This window comes from Engystomops pustulosus, chromosome 2 (genome assembly GCF_040894005.1).
Source record: "Engystomops pustulosus chromosome 2, aEngPut4.maternal, whole genome shotgun sequence".
In the NCBI taxonomy this organism is placed as follows: Eukaryota; Metazoa; Chordata; class Amphibia; order Anura; family Leptodactylidae; genus Engystomops; species Engystomops pustulosus.
Window position 1 is genome coordinate 192750437 of NC_092412.1, and position 20958 is coordinate 192771394.

A 20958-nucleotide genomic window follows, 5' to 3' on the forward strand; every position below is an offset into this window, starting at 1 on the left:
CAAAATTCTTTACATACTCATAGACACAGCCATGCTGGATGAGAGTTAGATTACATCTTTTTAATATGTTAAAACTTTACTGTGAAGTATGCATGTTACTAAGGAAGTGAATAAGATTTCAAAACAACATAAATGTTATACCGAAGTCTGATTTACATAGGGTAGAGATTTTTTGTTTATTCTTCTTAAAAAATATATAATTATAGGTTTCTTACTATTGACATTGTAAGCATTTAGCTGCAGTTTGTGGGAAAACTTGTCAACAATATCCAATGTCCCTACATAGGAGAAATGGAGCATTACATGCTGATACATGCTGGTTTATCCATGTAAAAGCACAAACAAGCTCAGTCCTCCATACAGAGATGAAGACAGAAGGAGATAGTCTTTGCAATCTCTTTCTTAGAAACTTTAGAAATCCATTTTTAAACCCTTTATTCATTAACGAGTCAAACCTGTTTTTTCAACTTGTCATTTATAATAATCATCTTTATTTATAAAGTGTTGACAAATTCTCCATCCATTCACAATTGGGGAGGTATCTAAACAAGTACTCAGTAATGAAACTGGAAAGACATAAAAGAAGCAAGACGTTCCCAATTGATTCCTAATATCTCCTTCTGTCATTGGGTATTTAAACTGTTATAGTTGGGTCATAGCAGCAAAATACCATATTGGTTATCACAAACACTATCTACCAACATGTGTCCAGCTTTATTTAGCTATAATAATATCTCTTAATCTAATGGGTCACTTGCACAATGTTAGCCATAGAAAATACAGATGGTTACAAGACACACTGTAAATGTAAAATAAAAGATAAGTCCCATATAGAAGTGTATCATTTACCTTTTGGATCTGGGTCTTAGTTTTCTATTTCCAGTTTTCTTTGGCTCGGGTGGTGGAACAGAAGGGTCTGAAGATTCTGTGTCACTGTCGTCCACAGACTTTCTCCTCCTGTGATTGTGATAATTGTCCATACTCTCCTCCCGGTGGTTATAGTTAACATAACGAAATGTCCTCCTTGGTTTAGGGACAGGATTTATAGATGGGCAGTGATCAAATGGTTCAGTATCATAATAAATGTTTTCTGTGCTCTTCATTGTGACAGCTTGATCCATCATGCCTCCCAAATCTAGTTCCTTCTCAGTTGAAATGCTTTTACCCCTTCTCCTTTTAAATTCTAAAACCATCTCTGTCAAATCTTCCTGTGAAATCATACTGCTTTTCTTGAACATTCCAGCGGAGGTGTAAAAGTTTCCAGGAGGAAGATCCATTTCTTGGTCTAAAAACATCTTTGTTTTTGAGTTAAAATTTGTTGGACTTTCGGCTTGGTCCTCATAAATATTTGGTGAACTCGGTATGATGTTTTCACCATCCAGCAAGTTGCCAGTACTACCTTCCCTGAAATCCAATCCCAAATTTTTAGCACGAATTATACCACATTTCTCATTGTCCAGTCCATCCTCAGTTGATTTCGTAAGCCCATTTTGATCACCAAAAGTTCTTTTGGGCTTCAAGTCCAGCAGATCTCCACAGGAACCACTATTGGATCTAACTTCCCACTGAGAGATTTTCTGCTTAATGTTTTTGCAGTGACTTCTTGAAAGAGTTTGTTGGGTAACCCTGGTCAAGCCACATTCTGGGCTCCCCATTGTATGCATCACGGGCATTTCTATAGTCATAGAAGCCTCATAGTTCCTAGAAAAACAGAGAGACCTCTGAGTGTTTTGAGAAAATGGTCTTTTAATATAATATACAATTTAGTGCTTCTTTAAAGAAAGAACTTTGTCAGATTCAGTCAAATTTAGGAGGGGCTTTGGACTATTTTCATTACTCAAATCCTCTGCTAGCAATATTAGAACTTAACAACTTTACAGAGTTATGAAGTCATATGTGGGAACCACATCATCTTGTATATTAAGGTCTTTCTTCCAGTGCACCAGCTGAAACACAAATGCATCTTGTTACAATGTGTCCCATAGATAAGGGCTGGAGTATAAGCAACAATAACTGCAGTGTTCCAGAGCAAGTGAAAAAATGTCAAGTTCAACAGTTTGTGAAGGACAAAAATGATAAAAGACATGATAAAGATGCAAAAACACTGGGTATATTAGGACTGACTATAAGGTATCAATGTGTTTTTCCTAATATTTCTATTGCGTAAGTAATAAATAAGGATATAATCAAAGCTGATGATACTATATAAACATTGATTTATGCAACACATAAACAACATCTATAAAGTTTATTTCAGGAAACAAAGGAATTGGTTGTGAAAGATCACAATGAATCAGTACATATACAGAGGGACTGGAAATCCCTATGCATGATTGTCACATGTGCTGAAGATGGAGGAAAAGCTGAAAAAATTACAGTATAGAGAAAATTCAAAAGGTTAGATTATGTAATGAGGCTACTGATGAGACTGACAAAGACATCAAAGGAAAGGCTGACACTCAGGCAGCTGCTAAGAATTAGAAACAGAATAAGAGTCAAAAGTATCCATTAAAAGGGTCATCTAGACACCCAAGTTAAAAAAAAATGCTTCAGATACTATAAGTAATAAATTATGTTCAACTTCAATTTCCCTCCCTCTCCCATTGTAATTTTTCCCAAGACTCCTCTTCCGCTCTCCATTCTTCTAGCTAAATTGACGTCATGTTCAAATGAACTAATCATGGGCTGAAGTGGTCACTGCGGCCATTAACTGGCTACTATGGTCACATGTCTGTAGCAAGGGAATTAGAGACCGGTGATCGACTCACAGGAAGCACTAAAACATAATTTTAGAACCTGTTTTTCAATTGATTGACTGAGCACCGCCTTTAAATGTTGTGTCCTTTCTAGACAGTCATTATAAGTGAATGCAGACTGTCTCACCTTAAGAACACATTATATACATCAGAGTTGAGAAGCTTTATTTAACTGTATCTGCAACAACCAATAAAGCTGCATAGTTCAAGGAATAAAATAAATACATCTATAAGATTTAACTTTACCTCTAAAAACCTCCACATAAAATAATATACAAGTTTAGATTTATATAAAGATATTGAGATATCCATAGATTTTGTTTAGTTTTTTTTACATCGTCTTCCTTTTTCCAAAAAAGGTATTTCCTGTAACTTAGCCGGACAAGTAGTGTGACTGGTTACATCAAACATTATCATGACCAATTTCTTTTATTATTTTTTTTTTTAAATCCGTTCATTTTTTGGAAGTCTGATAGCCGGAACCTGACAGATGCTAGCAATTATCATTTCTGACTACGCAGCCACACAGACTTTTAACCAATGTCTACAAGTAATAACAGGGTTTGCTCCCACTGGGGATGTGAGAGGCAGGAAGAAAGGTTTGAATGTGAAGAGAAGATATGTTTTTCCAGCTTCCTGCAGGGTTAGCTGTGCCCACACCCTAAAATAGTTTCATAAACTGCTTTCCTGGCATTACGAGACAATAAGGCCTGAACATGTCAGCTCAGCTTTTCTTTCCTGAAAAGCTTCTGAAAGCAGGAGAATTTCTCTATTGCATTAGAATGTGTTAGTCATTTGTGAATCCAAATGAGAGAGATTAAAGAATTGTTGTCATGAAAACCAGACCTAAAACTGTGGTCGGTTATCACAGATTTTAGCTGCAACAATGAAGAGCTCTGCAGATTATTTATTATTCATTTCAAAGGTGTTTGGCACATAGGAAGAATTAGTAATGAACCCTCCCTACCCACCCCAAATACTCATCCAGATAACATCCTCTATCGAAGAAGCATGTCTACTCTGTTGTCTACATAGAAATGGTATAGAGTTGGGGGCGATGGAAAACCAAATACAAACCTTTTTGTAACCATTTTAATAGCAAACAATTACATTTTGCCTCAAGCATTTTACATCTATTGTTTGAAGGGGTTATTACAAGGTTAGTACGGCGGGCATACATCGGCTCCGGAGAGAGGAGCAGGGCACAGCACCTTATTCCAGAGGAAGATAGGACATGTTCTATCTTTCTATGGGCCACATAACAGTACGGTGCCCGCACCGTACCACTCCTGTAGGGCGCAGTGAGGCCATAGAAGTGTATGGGGGACATATAAGTCGTATATAAGTCGGCCGTATATACGTCCCCCATACGTTTGCGTGAATGTAGCCTAATGGGTTGAAGCATACAGGAAACAAGTAACTGTTAATATTGTGATTATTGCTACTGTTACCCCCTTATCTGATATGTACTCTCTTCTTCTACCCTTCCCATTCCCTTCTTCTTATCCCCCTTTTCCTTCTTCCCCCTTATACTTGAGATTTGTATTACTGCATTGTTATTTGAACCGCTGCAATCTGTTTACCCCGGGGGATCACCGGGATTATTAACTCCCTGTACTGTATAATTAGTTTTATAAAACCCAATAAAAAAAATGTATGTTAAAAAAGAAATCGTTGCTACCTATACAGTTTGATCTGTCAACAACACCATTGCCTTATTTACTTGCTGAAATGTTACTATCAAACTTATTCTAAATGATATAAAAGCGGTCGCCTAACTAATAAGCGTATTCCCTGCCGACTACAGTCTTGTGAGTTCCCTATGCTTACAGAAATGGCTGCACGTACTGAAGAGACCATTTCTAGGACTCGAAAAATAGGGTTTTTTTTTATTAATTTTATTTTTCATTGAAAAAAATGTATAAATCTTGTCCCATCAAAACAACATTTCCTTCCAATTCTTTGTTAACTTTTTATGTAAGCGATATCTGTACAACTGTCTGTTGATGTGAGGTGACAACCAACAGGCTGTTTCCTGTTATGTGATGTGCGCTGCATGATTAGCTTTTATAGAAATTTTCAACAGAAAGTAATAAATCTACTACAAGTGAAAACATGATAGAAACCTCCAGTTAATTCCACAGCATAATAGGCAGGTGTGGCAGCAGCTGTTTATGGATGACGTGACTCAGGGTATGAATGGTTTTAATCATTTTTTTTTCTATACAAAAAAAATAACCATTACCCTCTCATTATTTCCTTGTATTCCAAAAGCTTTGCATGAATTGTACATAAACTGGTCTACACTACACTAGGCATCAGATCAGATCTCTTACAGATAATTAGAGTACTTTACCCAGCTTTCATAGCTAAAGGCTATAAAGCACACAGTTTAATATGAAAAGTAAAAAAAAAAAAAAGAACCCTAACAAATGATGAGAAATAGTTTTTGATAGTTTTCTGTATAAAATGGCAACCAATGTGTAGGAGCATCCATACAGCAGCTATCAAGAGCACTCTATGAGGGGAATTTATCATCATACACCTGCTCTTGATGCTCTTCGCGCCGTGCACATTACCAGAACATTATCTTACGCCTGGATTCATTCTACCCCAGGATCTGCCAGTGTGCTGTAACCCGATCCAGGTCCTGGTACAGGCCTTATTTCACTGGGCTGGGTTGTACCTGCGCTGGACCGGCCCACAGCCTGCCACACCACACCCACACCTTAACCACTTAGCATATCCTATGCCTGCTATGGGCATATAGCACATGGATCACTTGTAGGACAAGGACAGAACCATCATAAAAACTGAATTTTCATCCTTTGCATTATAAGGTGAAAAATGAAAGTCCGCAACTAAAGAAAAAGCAGCAGTCTTCTTCATTTTACTAACTCTGGTCGGCCATTTTTAGTAAGTAGAGACATAAAAATACTTAGTGCGGATCAGAAATGCCTAGCCTGAAGCATGTTGTAACATTTACAGATAGGTGACACATTCCATTGCATACTGAATACAATGAAATAAATAACCATTGAGCAATGGCATCTTAACTTTCCAAGCTTAAAATCGGTGAACTAGGGCCAGGAGAAATACTTATTTATTTATCTTCTATCCGTCCGTCATCCAAGACAGGGATTACACAGGCAGTATTTATAGAATTTTGTAATGAAGTTTTTTAAATGAAAGCCAATAAAAAGAAGAAGTATCTAAAAAGTAGGAAAACTATAAAGAAACAACTGATATATTTCATCTTATTGTATCTAAGCACCTAGCTCGGGAGCCATGAAAACCATATCAATTGGTGTAAAGTCTGAAGTCTACAGCTTAATTTGGCATTATGCCAGTTTATCGGTAGTCTTAAAACCCACAAGTGAGTCTGATACAATTAAATTGCATAAAATTTGCATTGTGTGCTTGCCAGAATGCCCAAATGCTCAGAGACTGCAACTGAACTTAGAAGGGGGCATTTATTATCTCCTCTCAAATGGAAAATTTGAAAAAATGGAAAATTCTTTTTTCCAATACTGTGCCTCTTGCACCATATTTACGAACTGTGCCACTAGTTTGGTATTTTTTCGACACTCACTACTTGTTCTTTTTTGGGGGCCCAAAAGTGTGGTGCTGCTTGTGAATTTGTTACTTTTCTGGCTCATAGTTTTCCGACTCTTTTTGTGGCTCAGTTTTTGGCACAAAATTAGAGCAGCTAAAAGCTGGTCTATAGAGTTCTATTTCACCTTCACAAATGTTGAGACAGTTCCAATCCTTTTTGTTTGTGCGCCAAATCATTAATCCCCTCCACTACAAACTTGCATCCCACTGAAAATTATAGCACGCTTCCAGCCACCCAGCGCCGAAATTAATAAATGCTCTCCAGCCAGTTCAGTTCCTGTCTCAGAGTTCGGGCCGGACATTTAGCCAAGCAAAAGATGCCAGTTAGACACATCAGATTCGCTTGTGGGTTTTAGGCCTTAAACCAATCCTATTTATTTAAAATGCATGGTTGCTTTCTTTTTGACACAGAGCCACATGTGTCTATTGGAGATGGCTGGTCATGCGAGATAATTATCTTGAAAGTACACGACTAAACTGTAATACCGCATATAACCTGTCGCCAGAATTGAATTAATGTTGTGTTTCCTGCTGCTAAAAAGCCCCTTAAACTGTCAAGATCCAGTCACCAGTAACTCATTCTAAAAAAACCATATTTTTGGACTACAAATAAAAATTTTTGCCACCTAGAAAAAATCCCAATGTCGTGTTATGAAAGTGCAGTGTAGACCTTCCTAATGATGACTTGTTTTCCTAGGATCTTATAGATGCTTGTTTATAGCACCCCACTCAGCACCTTTTGTTTCCGGTGACAGTAGTGCCATTAGGAAAGCAATTAAGTACAGGCCTCTAGGACATTGGTTAAGCTTTGGATCTGATGACTAGAAGCAGTCAATAACCAGTTAATGATCTGCTTTCATCATCATGTGAAGACTACAATCCACGTCATTCAGCTATTTCATTATAGTATATGTCTTATAAAAGCATGTGAGCCTTCTAGGCTTATAAATTATTTTCACTTTATACTAAAGAAGCAAAAAATAACATTAAGACCCAGGTGTCTAACTGGAGAAATACGTGGCATTTAAGGCTACTAAATAGAGATGGGTGAATCATTTTGCCAATCTAATCTGTTATAAAAATGCCAAAGGACCAGGGGCCCAAACTTTTCATGTCACTTTGACAGGTGGTCTTGTGGTTTAAGAACTTTGACCTTTAGAGTCTCATAAGCAACTTTTTAATTTTTGCCTCTTAAAGATTTGTATTTCAGTTTAACAAAAATAGTACATATTATACATAGATTTAGTTTCAGTTTGCAAAGTAGAGTGGGGTAGCCCATGGATCAATTATGTGTAATATATATATATATATATATATATATATATTACACACACACACACACACACACACACACACACACACACACAATCCTTTGCTGTAATACCAACAGAGAAAAGTACTATTGCCCCTATCCTGTACTTATGAGCACAATGCAGTATTACTACTCCTATCCTGTATATGTGGGCATAGTATGATTTCTGTTAATAAAAATATCTGTGAACACACCATGGCCGTTGAAGTAATACTGTGCAGTGGCCATTTTACAGTACACAAGTACACTATTGTGCAGTGCCCATATATACAGGATAATAGTATTACAGTACAAAATTACAAGATAGTAGTAGTACTCTATGCCCATAAATACAGATTAAGAATAGTTGTTCAATGCTGTGACCATATATAAAGGAAATAATAGTACTGTGCCTAATATATATATATACACACACACACACAGGAAATGAGTAGTAGTACTATGCTGTGCCTACATAGGTAAGCCATGACAAATCATATTGTGCTTTGATTCATCCATAGTCAGTTACTTATACAGCACCCAAGTTTTTCATTTCTCTACCACCTCTGGGAGCCCAACTATGCCATGGAGTTGGTGTTGTTGCATTTTGTATAATATTTAGCATTAAATCTTTCTCTGTGTGAATAATAATAACGTCAATGCCCAGGCAGTCATAAGTGCTTTTCATTTAAAATCCCATACATTATGGGTATAGCTCCTGGAATCCTGATAGGAAATAACATTCTATAGCAGCATTGTGAAAATATCAAGAATGTACAATTATATATGCAGGTACTTTTTACCTAAAATAACTGCAATGTATTTTACTGTAAGGGTCAGCTATAAAAGCAATTGCAAGTACAGTGAGACAGTACCATCTTCTCTCCCTTACTTATAACATTTCCCTTTTCCCCTCATTTAGCACAACCAGCACTGGAACAATAGCACGACTATTTATTGGTTACTATAAGAACCCTCTACGATTCCAATTGTCATTCTAATAGCTCAATAACCATTAAAAAATTGCCTACAGAAGGTGTAATATGCACCAAAATGTAACACTTTAATGCACAATATGTTTCGGTAACTTTTTCAGACTAGTTTAACACTATTAATGTGGCCTGCAAACCATGCCTGCCATTAGATGGTGTAAACTTTAGTTTAGAAAGGAAGTCTATTCACAAGATTATTCAAACAATCTGAGCCACTGTGATAAATCTGGAGCGTTGTTAGACTATTGTGTATGCGTAAACGTAGACCTACAGGTTGGAACAAGAGTACACTGACTTACTGTGCGTTATCACTCATGAAACAAGTGTAAGAAGTTGCAGTTGGTACATTATGAAATTATATGCTTTGTTATACGTAAATTAAATGTGTGTAATGCTAAAAACTTAAAGAGCCAAATTTATTGCAGTTTTTCAGGAAACTTTTTTAAGGTAAAGCCAGCAGTAGTTTCAAAGGACTTTTAATTCTCCTTCCTGGTAAATCTACTTCTGGCTTAATGTCAATAAAGTGCCCCAAAAACTGTGATTATGCTTTTTTCCAAAAACTTGTCCATTAAACCTTAAAGAGAACCTGCCAGGTCCCAAAACAGACCTGTATACAAGCTATGCAAGGCCTGAATAAAATATATATATATATACACACACACACACACACACACACACATATACATACATACATATATATCTGGATGGGAGTCCGACACAACAGACCTACATCAGCCTACATCAGCGTCAGTGCCTCCTCTCGCATTGTGGGAAGTGAAGTCAGGACAATATCCTGGATTTACTGTGCATGTTCCGTACCTACAGTGCTTGCGCAGTGAAGCTGGGGTGTACCATGCTGGCTACACTATCCGCAACATGCAGGAGCTCTGAAGCTCTAGACCAGTGATGGCGAACCTTTTAGATACAGAGTGCCCAAACTACAACCAAAACCCACTTTTATGTCGCAGTGTGCCAACATGACAATTTTAGCAGTAACCTATTAATCGTATTGGCGTCCTGAGGACACCAATGCAATAGAAAGCCGGAGACATTTGGATTGTAGCTTCCCACCAGGGTCCCCTAAAGGTAATCCATCACCTTCTGGTCACCTCCTGTAGTCCTGGTAGCCAAGTAGGTGTCACTTTAAAATAGCACTGAGCGTGGCGCATCCCGCGCTGTTTTGGACCACAGGAAGAAGCCTCGAGTCCTATCTGGTAAATTCTCTACTGAGTGCCCACAGAAAGGGCTCCGAGTGCCACCTCTGGCACCCCTGCCATAGGTTCGCCGCCACTGCTCTAGACGAAGGTAAGTATAAATGTTTGGGATTTTTTTATGCGATCATGTAGGGAGCGATTTAGGACACCAAATCCCTAAATACCTGTGGGTGGTTTAGTGTCCCAAATGACAGGTTCCTGTAAAAAGCTTGACAGGTTCCCTTTAAAGCTTACCATACTCATGAGGGAAAAGGTTTTGTGGTCAACTGCTACTGTACTGTACTTTATGCATGCATGTTGAAGCAAAAAGAGTAAACTTCCAAACATCTATTGTAGTAGCTTCTTTGGATGAAAAACAGAGAATTAAGCATGTAGAAATCCCTTTTGGAACTGCTCTTTTCTCAACATTTACATACAGAGGAAGAAGACCCATACACATAAGATCATTGATCAATCAATCAGCATAAGACATTTAGCTACAATGGTTACATTTAAGTCAAGAAAAACATATACCTTTTCATGTAAGTTTTTTCTATCACTTTAAAGAAGTGTGACAGTCAATACCCCCCTTCATATATATATCAGTTGTATGGGGGATCCCTAGGCCACTACAGCTGATTTATATTTAAGGTATATGTAAAGGTAGAATCTTTGTGTATGCAAACTGAAATAATGTCTTTTACATAAGTTTTATGCATTAAATATTATTTCTATTGTTATAGAAATGAAATAATTTCTATTCTTATGCACCTCTAGCTTTGCCCATTGCCATCCAATATAGATGTTCTATAAGCTATAATTTATTCCTGCTATAGAAAATAGAATCCACCCAGATGTGTCATGGAGCTCAAAGATTAAGATCAAAGTTTAATTCTATTGTTGGCTACAACTGAATTTTGCAAATGTATGGGCGACAGATTTCATGACAAACATGTAATAAACAAGTATTATTGACATATCGAACCACAATCCGGACTTTACCAAACAAGACAATAGGATGAGGCTTGCCATAGTAAATTTAATGAAAAGTTATTGTAAGAGGTATTGTGTGTGACTGCTTATTTTTATACCATAATTTGCCGTTGTAAATATTTCTGGGCTAGACAGACCCTTAAAGGTAACCTGTCATCAGCAATTAGCCTAATAAACCACTAACAGTATATTGTCAGTGTAACACCTTCTAGTTTTAGTTTCTATCATGGTTCAGTGTGATGGCATCATCTATAAAATCAACTATGAAGAGAGCTGTAATTTGGTTGTATAAAGTCAAGGAGGCAGAAAGTTTAACACTGAAGTCAATGTGGGGAGCTCCGAATGCCTCCTCCTCTGTGACTGACATCATGCATCGGACTTCAGGAGATGAAGTTGATCTGGATGCAGAACCCTCAATTAAAGTGAAAGGGGCTTTCTGAGGAAAAGAGAGCTTGACTTCAGTGTTAAAATCTCTGTCTTTCTGACTTTATACAACCAATTTCGATCTCACTTCAAAGTTAATTGTTTGGATGTTATCAATACACTGGGTGTTCAGCTACTTAGCAACATACTGGTAGTGGTTTATTAGGTCAAAGTTGGTCTTTGATTTTTTTGCACTTTCTAGCAACTTCTTTGAGGCTATAGTTCATAAATCATATGGCCCTTGATAGGTCATCTAACCTGGAATCAACTGAAAGCCCCATCTCTATAGAAGCAAGTATACTGTACATTTCATGATTTATATTACACAACAAAGCATATCCATGTCAATAATGGGAAATTATTCTTTGTGTCACTCCAAAATCCCTTTGTGAGCAAAGAGTGTCTGCAGCCGCTTCCTAGCTGGTCACAATCATCAGGGAAGTAGTGAACACACACCTACCAGAATAAAGACACATTGCATGTCTTTAGTGATGATTAAAGTAACTAAATACGGCTAATAACACATAATAACCCAAGAAAGGGAAGCTGTTTAAAGGCAAAGGGATTATTCTTACAGCTTTTGGAAAAACACACATACAGCAATTTTCTAATACCGGTAACCATTTCTTTTATGGCTGTAATTTAGTATCACAGCAAGGCGGGTACTGATTTTATGAGAATTTTGTCAGGCAGAGCTTCATCTAGGTATCCAACTGTCCTGTAAACTTGCCAAGAAGTCCCATAGAAGCAAATAGAGTGCAGGTTGAGTAGGCACATAGTATGAGGCACATCTTTTGTTCCCCATTCTTCCAATCGCTAGATGGCAGGTAAGAGTTAATTATAGCACAAACCCTTTAAATGTTAAATTTTCTGAAGGGTGCAGTCACATGGTGAGTTCTTGGTCAGTTTTTAAACTCACTAAAACGCATGCGTTTGGCTGATTTGAATCCGTTTTTCTTCATTGCTGGGCGTGTAAGCAGCTGTATTAACATTTTCACAGCTGCTTAAACTTTCACAAAGGAAGAATAATGGATTCAAACTAGCCATGGTAAACATGGTAAACATCTTCAGTGCATTTATATATGTTTCATAGATTTCAAGTGTGTTTATATCCAGTTATAATGGTTATACATTATACATACAACTTAACCATTATCCCTATCTTCAAAGTTTATATGTCATAAGTGGCAATCTCTATGAACTCCCTTACATACACTATATTTAAGCTTGTGTAGTAATGTGCACATATGCGAATGGTCAGCCTGTTGATATTCCATCCCCCATTGAAGATTACGCTTCAAGGCTTTTTCACAGATTACAAGCAGCCAGTTGCTGTTTACATGGCCAAAGGCAACAGTTTCAACGCTACCTTCTCAAATAACACAGTGACTTTCAGTATTTCAAGGAAGATTTCGTGACCACACTCGATGCATAAGACAACATTGAATACAAAGGACACATTGTAAATAGCGACTCATCACATTAATCTGGGATCTGATCTAATAGACTAAAGTAAATCTGATTTTGTTGCAGTTTTCCACTAATTGCAAAAAAAAAAAAAACAACTGAATGGATGTTCTGCCAACAAAAACTGGATTCCAAATGAAATGTTTTTCAGTCAAATGAAGGAAATAGTAATTTATAAAAGTGGGTTCCTTTAAAGATCTTTGCAGAAATATGATAAGGAAATAAGAATATCTGCAGACATAGCAGAATAGCTGAAAGATTTGCCCCAGTGGTAATTCCACAGCCATTACACAAGCATCTGTAACCAGCTGCAATCAATTGGATTGAGTTGGATTACATGCCATGATTTCGGTACCGCAAAGTTGGCGGAGCTCAACCTTTTGCAATGCAAACTTAGGAGGGAATTTATCAGTGTTTCTACGCCAGTTTTCTCCAAGAAATTACGATTTGCAGCTATGCCACCTCTTGATATATTTGCCATGAGAGTGACAGGACACAAATGTGCTCCACCATTAGCTACACTTCCACACCAGAGACCTGACTGGTCCATTTGGGGTCCAAATCGACCTGCATGAAGGTGGTAGGTGGGTAAAAATAGAAAAACACTTTTTTACTCACCTAGATGTGAGTCTGATGAGGCACACTGGACTCACATCTGCAGATCCCAAACCAGTGCCTCTTCTCAAAAATGCAGCCAGTGAAGCTGAGATAATTCCACAGATTAATTGAGCATGGACCATACATACGACGCTTGCACAGTGAAGCTGGGGTGTAATACGCTGGCTTGTCTTGCCGAACGTGCAGGCGCGAGGGAACAAGGCAAGTTTCTTTCATGTGCCAACATAAAAATTCTTACAGCCCATAAGGGCCTATGGGTGGTTTAGTGTCCCAAATCACCCGACAAGTCCCCTTTAAGTTCACAGGATAAAGGCTGGCAATCTATAGTGGCTGGGTATCTTTCATGGAACAAACACTATAAAGACTGATGCATATAAAAATCTTGCACTGATAATTAGAACACATTTATACATCTAGTTTTTACCCAGGGGTGTCGGACAGTGTTAACTGGTTGGGCTAACATGGCGTCTGGTGGGTACTTGTCAGCTTTCCATGGTGTTTGATTTGTTCTCATGGTCTAGAGCAGTGGTGGCGAACCTATGGCACTGGTGCCAGAGGCGGCACTCCGAGCTCTTTCTTTGGGCACCCGGGCCATCACCCCAGCACACCACACAGGACTCAAAGAATCTTCCTGCAGTTCCAAGCAACTTAAAAGATGCTGCTTTCAGCCATATATTAAAGTGATACTTACTTCCCTACTTGGGACTGTAGGAAGAGGGAGAATGTGTAGTCAGGGCCAAATTATCTTTGGAGGACCTTCTATTTATCCTTGGACAATAGTGATATGGAGTATCTTTTTTTATCCGAGTTTACAGCTCAAGTTTTGTTATATGTTTTTAGATGTCTCTTTTAATGTTTTTTTTAATCACTGCATGACTGTATGCAAATGAGCCTGTGAGGCTCCAGGCTCCATTAACAACTGCATACAGTCCTTTATCCTGGTGGTAAATGCCCTTTAATGAGATGAACATGGATACTAGCCATGAAATATCCTTAGTATCCCCAATTTAAGATCCAAGCAAAATAAGCACAACAATAATAAGATTATTTCAGATCTGATGTACCCCATTATTTGTTTTGCGCCCATATAAAAAAGGATGTGTACAAAAGAGATCCTTTTTCTGTGATCAGTTTGACCATTCACAGATATAAAAAACTCAGCACTGGGTGTCCTATTTAGAGTTAAATAGCCTTGACTTTATCAAGGTTATCCCCTTTGTCTCAGAGGCTGCAGCATAATAAGAAGGCTTGTGCTTTGTGAACATACTTTCAATTCTCGGCAAACATTATGGATGCATGGCCACTATGAAACACTGACTACATAGAGGAAACTATCTGAATCTGCACCCAGCAATCTTGGTATATCTATACTGCAGCAATTACTTGAAGTCTTAAAGGGGTTCTCCTGAGGTTGGAAAACATGGCAGCTTTCTTCCAAAAACAGTGTCACACCTAACCATAGGTGGTGTGTGGTATTGCAACTCAGCTCCATTCATTTCTATACAGCTGAGCTGCAATACCTGCACAAACCATGGTCAGGGGTGGCGCTGTTTTTGGAAGAAAGCATACATGTTTTTCAACCTTGGGAGAACTCCTTTAATAGGCCCTGGGAGCAGTCCCTCTTAACTTCTACCTGTCAGCACTTTTCTGGCTGAAGTGGTGGTGTGATAAACACTTGTGTGTCAACACCCTACAAACTAAAAAGAGCTGTCAGGGATCTGAAGCTTATTAAATGTGTCACCTGGGTAGTTTTCAAAGATTTTTTTTTTAGAAAAAGGACAAAAATAAGTTAAATGCTTCCTGTGTTTTCTGACAGACTCTCTGGACACAACACAAATGTCTTTCAGCCCACCACAGGCTAAAGTGGGCAACCACACCGCATCTTATAAATAATCCCATCTGCAATAATATTTTTTTTTTGACTATCCATACCAAAAATCACCAGAGATAGAGCAGACCAATTATCTTTTTTTCAGCAGTTACATTTGATGGGGAACTTCTGAAAACCATTTCTTCCAGTTCACACAGACTATCTAGTATATGCAGCTATAGGACGGCCACTCTAAAGGCCATTCCTGTAGATTACATGGGTCTGTGATCCCTTCATTAGTCATGCATCTTATTTTCGGATGCTAAATGATATATTATTTAAATAATTTATTGTTTTTATTATTTTACTACCAGGTGACTCAGTAAAACCATTTCTGTAATTGGCTTCATCACTATGTCACATGAACAGCCAACCTGGAACTTGCACTTCCCTTTCACTTTTAAAACCAGTAGTTAGGACTGAAACCTAAATGACCAAGACGTTTTGACTTGACGTATATAGATGGAAGAATATGTTGTTAATTGCACAATACAACACAGAAAAAAATACTAGTTCATGGATACTGAAGTTCCTACAGTTCCATAGCATATGATAGTAGGGACACCATGCAGACTTAGTTGGGAATGTATAACATGGCAGCCCTCATGACAACAAATTTGAATCAAATTATCCTTTCAATAGCAATATTCATGATAAGTAGTCATGCATATTACTATTATTAGTTCCCAAACTTGGAATCCTACTTGATTATTCCATTAATAATAAAAATACAAATTTTCATGCCTACAGTACTGAAGTGAACATTGTAGTGCAGGAAAAAGTTCCTCTCAGCCATCTTTCCCATAATGAAATCAAATATCTGCTGCAGGGAAATGCCTAATGCACTATTAACTATTAAAACACTACAACTGTCATAGTACATAATCGCCTAAGGGTGCGTTCACATGGTCAATCTTTCCGATGCAGTTTGTCCAAAGCAGGAGTGGAGTTAAAAAAAAGGAGGAGTAGCACTCCCATTATGATCTACACCTCCTTTTGGTTTTGAAAACTGCATCTGAAAAACTGACCGTGTGAATGCACCCTTTACACTGTACAAACATAACTAAGAGGGGAGCCTTCACTGCTGAGCCTATACACACTTTTTCCTGTCTAACACTGGCTTACACTGTATACTAGGTTTGGCGCAACATAAGAAACTTTTGTAATAATATTCAACTTTTTCCTTCCCTGCTTCATGTTTACTTTTCTCAAAAAGTATCTGAAACATAAATATGGTGCAAATGAATGCAAAATTCTGGTTCATGTCGCTGTTCAAATAGCTCCTATTACCTTCAACTTCATCACACATAGCGAACACGGTTATAATTTATTGCTACCACTATTGCCTAGTCAAAACATAGGCAGCAATTTAATTCTCTGATTTATCTGAAGTTTTGTGTATATGCTTCTACAATTTTCTTGCATTAATTTGTTATTTGTTGGTTATTTGGAAAAGTGGTAACATATACATTACATTTCCATATCATAGCAATCATCTTAACCTATCCTAGTAATATGATAACCTTCAGGGCTAGATTGGGATTCAATTCCCTCCTCCCCTTTTCAGGCTGTTGCGGTTTTCAAAACTTTGTCCAGCAGGATATTATACGCATTGCCGTCAATATACGGAGAACACACCAAAGGAAAGTATGCTGTTCTGTTCCCAAAAATTACATATACAGTAGGTCTAAAAACCAACATTTCCAAGTAACACAATGAGAAAAGTTCAGTCGGTAAATGGTATAACAATACTAGAGCCAGATACAGGTGAGAATAGACCCAGCTGGGCACATTCCAAAAAACATAGGCAAGCAGAGAATTACTTACCAGTGTATGGTCCAAAAGCCTGAGTAGCTTCAGAATAAAATCCACATTACAGGAGGATAGAATAACCCACTCTGCAGTTTCTCAATTCCTTGTTGCAGTCAGTGTGATGAATACAGTGTGAATGTCCTGTGTATGACACACCAGAGCTCAGCACTGAGTAGGATCCCTGTAGTTGGCTTATTAGTCAGAAGTGTGGATGTGCAGGGGCTTGTTAGTGAATGTGCTGGGTGGAGACTACTGACATAGCACTGTGTATGTGAGGAGGAAGCCTGTGTTGTCATCTACTCCTCCCCCCACGTGGAAATCAACTCTGATGTGAGATCACAATACATGTGTTTGGTCCTTTCTTCCTAACTTTACGTCACGATGCAAAATTGGTCAGAATTCCTTATTAATGAGAAACTTTGGCCCCTTCCACACTTGAGTTGCAGATCACGTCAGAGTTTGATCAGGGTGCGATCAGTGTTTGGTCAGTGAAAAACGCACATTTTGCATCAGAGTGCAATCAGTTTTCAGTCAGAGTTTGTTCAGTGTCTCAGTTTTTCACGCGCGTTTTTGATGCAATTGCAGAAAATGCGCGTGAAATGGACTCAGGACTGAGCTCTATCTTTTCTATGGCAATTGATGCGTGAAAAACGCATTGCACTTGCATTGCACTTGCAAGTGTCTCAGAGTGCAATGCGTTTTTGATGCATCTCCATAGACTTGTATGGTGCGTTTTTCACGCGCGTGACTTGCAAAAGTAGAGCATGTCGAGATTTAAACGCGCGTTAAAAAAAACGCGCGTGTGTGCGTGAAAAAAAATGCAAGTCTGAAAAGACCCATTGGTTACAATGGGTCAGAGTGCAATGCAAGTTCTGCGCGTCAAAAGCACGCGCAGAAAACGCGCATGAAAAACGCAAGTGTGAAAGGGGCCTTTGGGATTTATTAATTAGACTTTTTTCATATTTTCAAAATAGCAACGATGGAAAACCTTTAGCTCTCTTTGAGAACACACGTTTAGGTTATTTTTATGCACTTTCTGAAGTGGATCAAGATGGGAGAAAGATCATCATGTTACCCTGCAACTGCTTAACTGAGAAATCCACTGATAGCAAGTTATCATCACATCAGATGCATACTTCTGAAATGTCAAATACTCCGTTATATGGTCCTTGATTTTTGGGCTCTGTCTTGGCCAGCAGAAGGAATGTTCCACATGTGTCTTAAGATGTGGGTTAAGTTGATTACAGTGAAGTAGGGAGCCGCCAGTATCCATTTCACCATTATGTTCCTGTCACTTCTGTGTGATGCCAAGGCTGAGATGCAAGATTTGATGTCATCATTGTGCCTGCCAGCTTCAGAGCAGCACACAGCAGCAGCAGAGAAGAGACAGGAGAACTGCTGTGGGGGAATGAGGAAAGTTTTTGTGGGCAACAAAAAATGGATCATTATAAATTGGGATGTAAACAGAAGGAGGTATAATTTGGGAAGCTGAAGAAAGGTGGCAATATAAATGCAGGGCCATAAAAAAGTGACTTTGAAAGGAAGGGGCTAGATAGAAGGGACAATTTTAAGTGGTGGGCTGCTGAAAGGGGAGTATTAAAAATGGCTGCTACATTTAAGGTGGATTTATAAGTAAGGGGCTACTGTAAGGGGTTAATATTATTTGTGGTTGGACATTATACAGCATGAGTACCACTAAAGGCAGTGGCGTAATGTGAAGCTGATGGGCCTCAGTGCAAAGTCTGTACCATTTATAATGTATGGTTTATAGTATATTGACACCTTATGGGCCCCCTAGGTCTCTTGGTCCTGGTTGCGACCACACCCTATGCACCCCCTCATGTTACAATCCTGACTAAAGGGGGTATTATATTTTGTGGGCAAAATAGAGGGTTGGCCAAATGACGTTGTTATGAACATGATCAGAAACAATCCCAGGAATTGGAAGTGATTTTTCATATGTTGAAGGTTTTAGTTTGCATAATGTAGTAAGTTCCTTCTATTATTTAGGCCTCTCACAGTCAATTAAAAGTTGAGCAGGTACCTGTAAATATAAGTTTTGGCGATTTTCCAAAATATTTGAAAAATGGCACCCAAATTGTAAGCCTTATAACATTTTCCAAAAATAAGTGGATTCTTAAAATACCATGCTTTGACTAACTTCTTCATAAGTAGAGAATTTAGAACTTTGAAATTGAAGAATCTTGCAAAATTTTTGGCAAATTTTCATTTTTTTTCTCATAACAAAACACAAAAGATATCATCCAAATTTTTAAACTAATTTGAAGTACAATGTGTCATGACAAAATAATCTCAAAATCCCCTGGAGATGTTAGAGTGTTCCAAAGCTACAGCCACTTATAGTGACACAGTTCAGATTTGAAAAATGGGGCTGTGTCCTAGAGTCCTAAAGGGGTTAAGCGAAGTAGGTTAGATTTCTTATTAAGCAGCCTAAACTGCTCTCGCCTATTGAATAAAGATGCAAATTCAAGAGAATTTTTTAATCTGATGTCATGTGACTCAATATTTTTAATCCTATATTGCTACCATTTATTCTACTCTCTAGTGAAAAGACATACATGCTGAGAAAGGTTAGGAAGGATAGCAGCCGGCACTTGGATGCAAATGCATGGGCACTTTAACTATCTTATATAATACTATGCTCCAGTACAGTGCATGTAATTGGATTGTAATGCATATGAGGTCACCTTCCTGTTACCTAGATGTCAATTGGTATTTCTTTTTTTCTGGTAATAGTAAGCATTAGGGGAGATCTCTTTTGTGTTTCTGAATTCCTTTGAAGTGTCCTGACATGGTGTCTCTATTTAGGACATTATGCTAATCTACAACACTTCATATAGATCTCATCTACTGAAGTACATTTTCTTTTACCTTAATTTTACTTTACTTTTACCTTTAAGAAATATAGAACAAAATACATGGTTTGACCAAACCCGAATAGTCATTCTTATGACAATGGAAGAAAAATGTAGGCACCATCAATTCTTTTGCATATGAATTAAATTCTAGCATTTCACTTTTCTCTTTCTAAATTTAGTGGGTGGTGGAGGGGTGCTTTCTCAACCCCCAGCTTCAGTAATCTAGCTTTTAACGGTGTTACATGGGAGTCTATTTGTGTAGCTGTTTCTTCAACTCCAACTATCTCATAGTAATGGAGACAGGACTGTTATAAACTCAATCGGGAACAACTGAGTTGTAAATTACCCCTTTAAGGGCTTATTTAGGTAGACATATTTGGCTCTTGAAATACAGACCATGTGGAAGCTGTTTTTAAGATAAAATACAATGAAAGGAGCAGTACTTACAGCAGTCTCTCCAGGGGTCCTTTCTGTTATCATGTTAGTTCAAGATATCCCATATGGAGGGAGTGACTCACTGCATTATGGTTGACCTTGAAAATTTATGGCCAACACATAACCTTAAAACTTGTAATTTTTATGCAAAAACTTTTTATGCCCTGAATTCCACTTTTCTAAAAAGTGAACGTGTAAGGCCAAAATTTGGCATACATGATTGCTCGACTCTATGCTGGCGCATAGACCTTATATCTAGATAGGAGAATGTTACATCATTCTGAATATTCACTCTCTATATATCATCATGGTGGTTGAAATGTGCTTCTATAAGACTGAATTATGATAAATTATTATATTTCAACCTATTTATATCTCAACCATTTTATCACAACAAATATACATTATTTTATCAGTATAAAAGGGTTGTCCGGGATTAGAAACAAAGTTTATATGGGGGGTGTATTAAAACAATAAAACAATCTTATACTCACCTCGTTCTGGGCTTACGTTAACCCGGGGTCATCTCTTGGTACTGCCAGCCGTTTGTATACAGAGGCCAGCAGTGATACAACATCAATAGTGCCTTCAACACTGCAGCGTGAATCTCTTCA

At 38.0% G+C, this 20958-nt stretch overlaps 1 protein-coding gene across 2 annotated transcripts in view; it reads right to left on the reverse strand.

Moving 5' to 3' along the window:
• DENND2C (DENN domain containing 2C) overlaps positions 1-17312 on the reverse strand; it is a 29987-nt gene extending 12675 nt beyond the window's left edge. Inside the window, exons 1-2 of one of the 2 annotated variants that reach the window (XM_072137663.1) lie at positions 17046-17312; positions 850-1701 (exon numbers count right to left, since the gene is read on the reverse strand). In XM_072137663.1, the coding sequence (XP_071993764.1) occupies positions 850-1685 (836 nt within the window). In that variant the 5' untranslated portion in view covers positions 1686-1701; positions 17046-17312. The remainder of the gene's footprint in view (positions 1-849; positions 1702-17045) is intronic. The other variant, XM_072137662.1, reaches the window with a different exon arrangement.
• Between the last annotated feature and the right edge of the window lie 3646 nt (positions 17313-20958).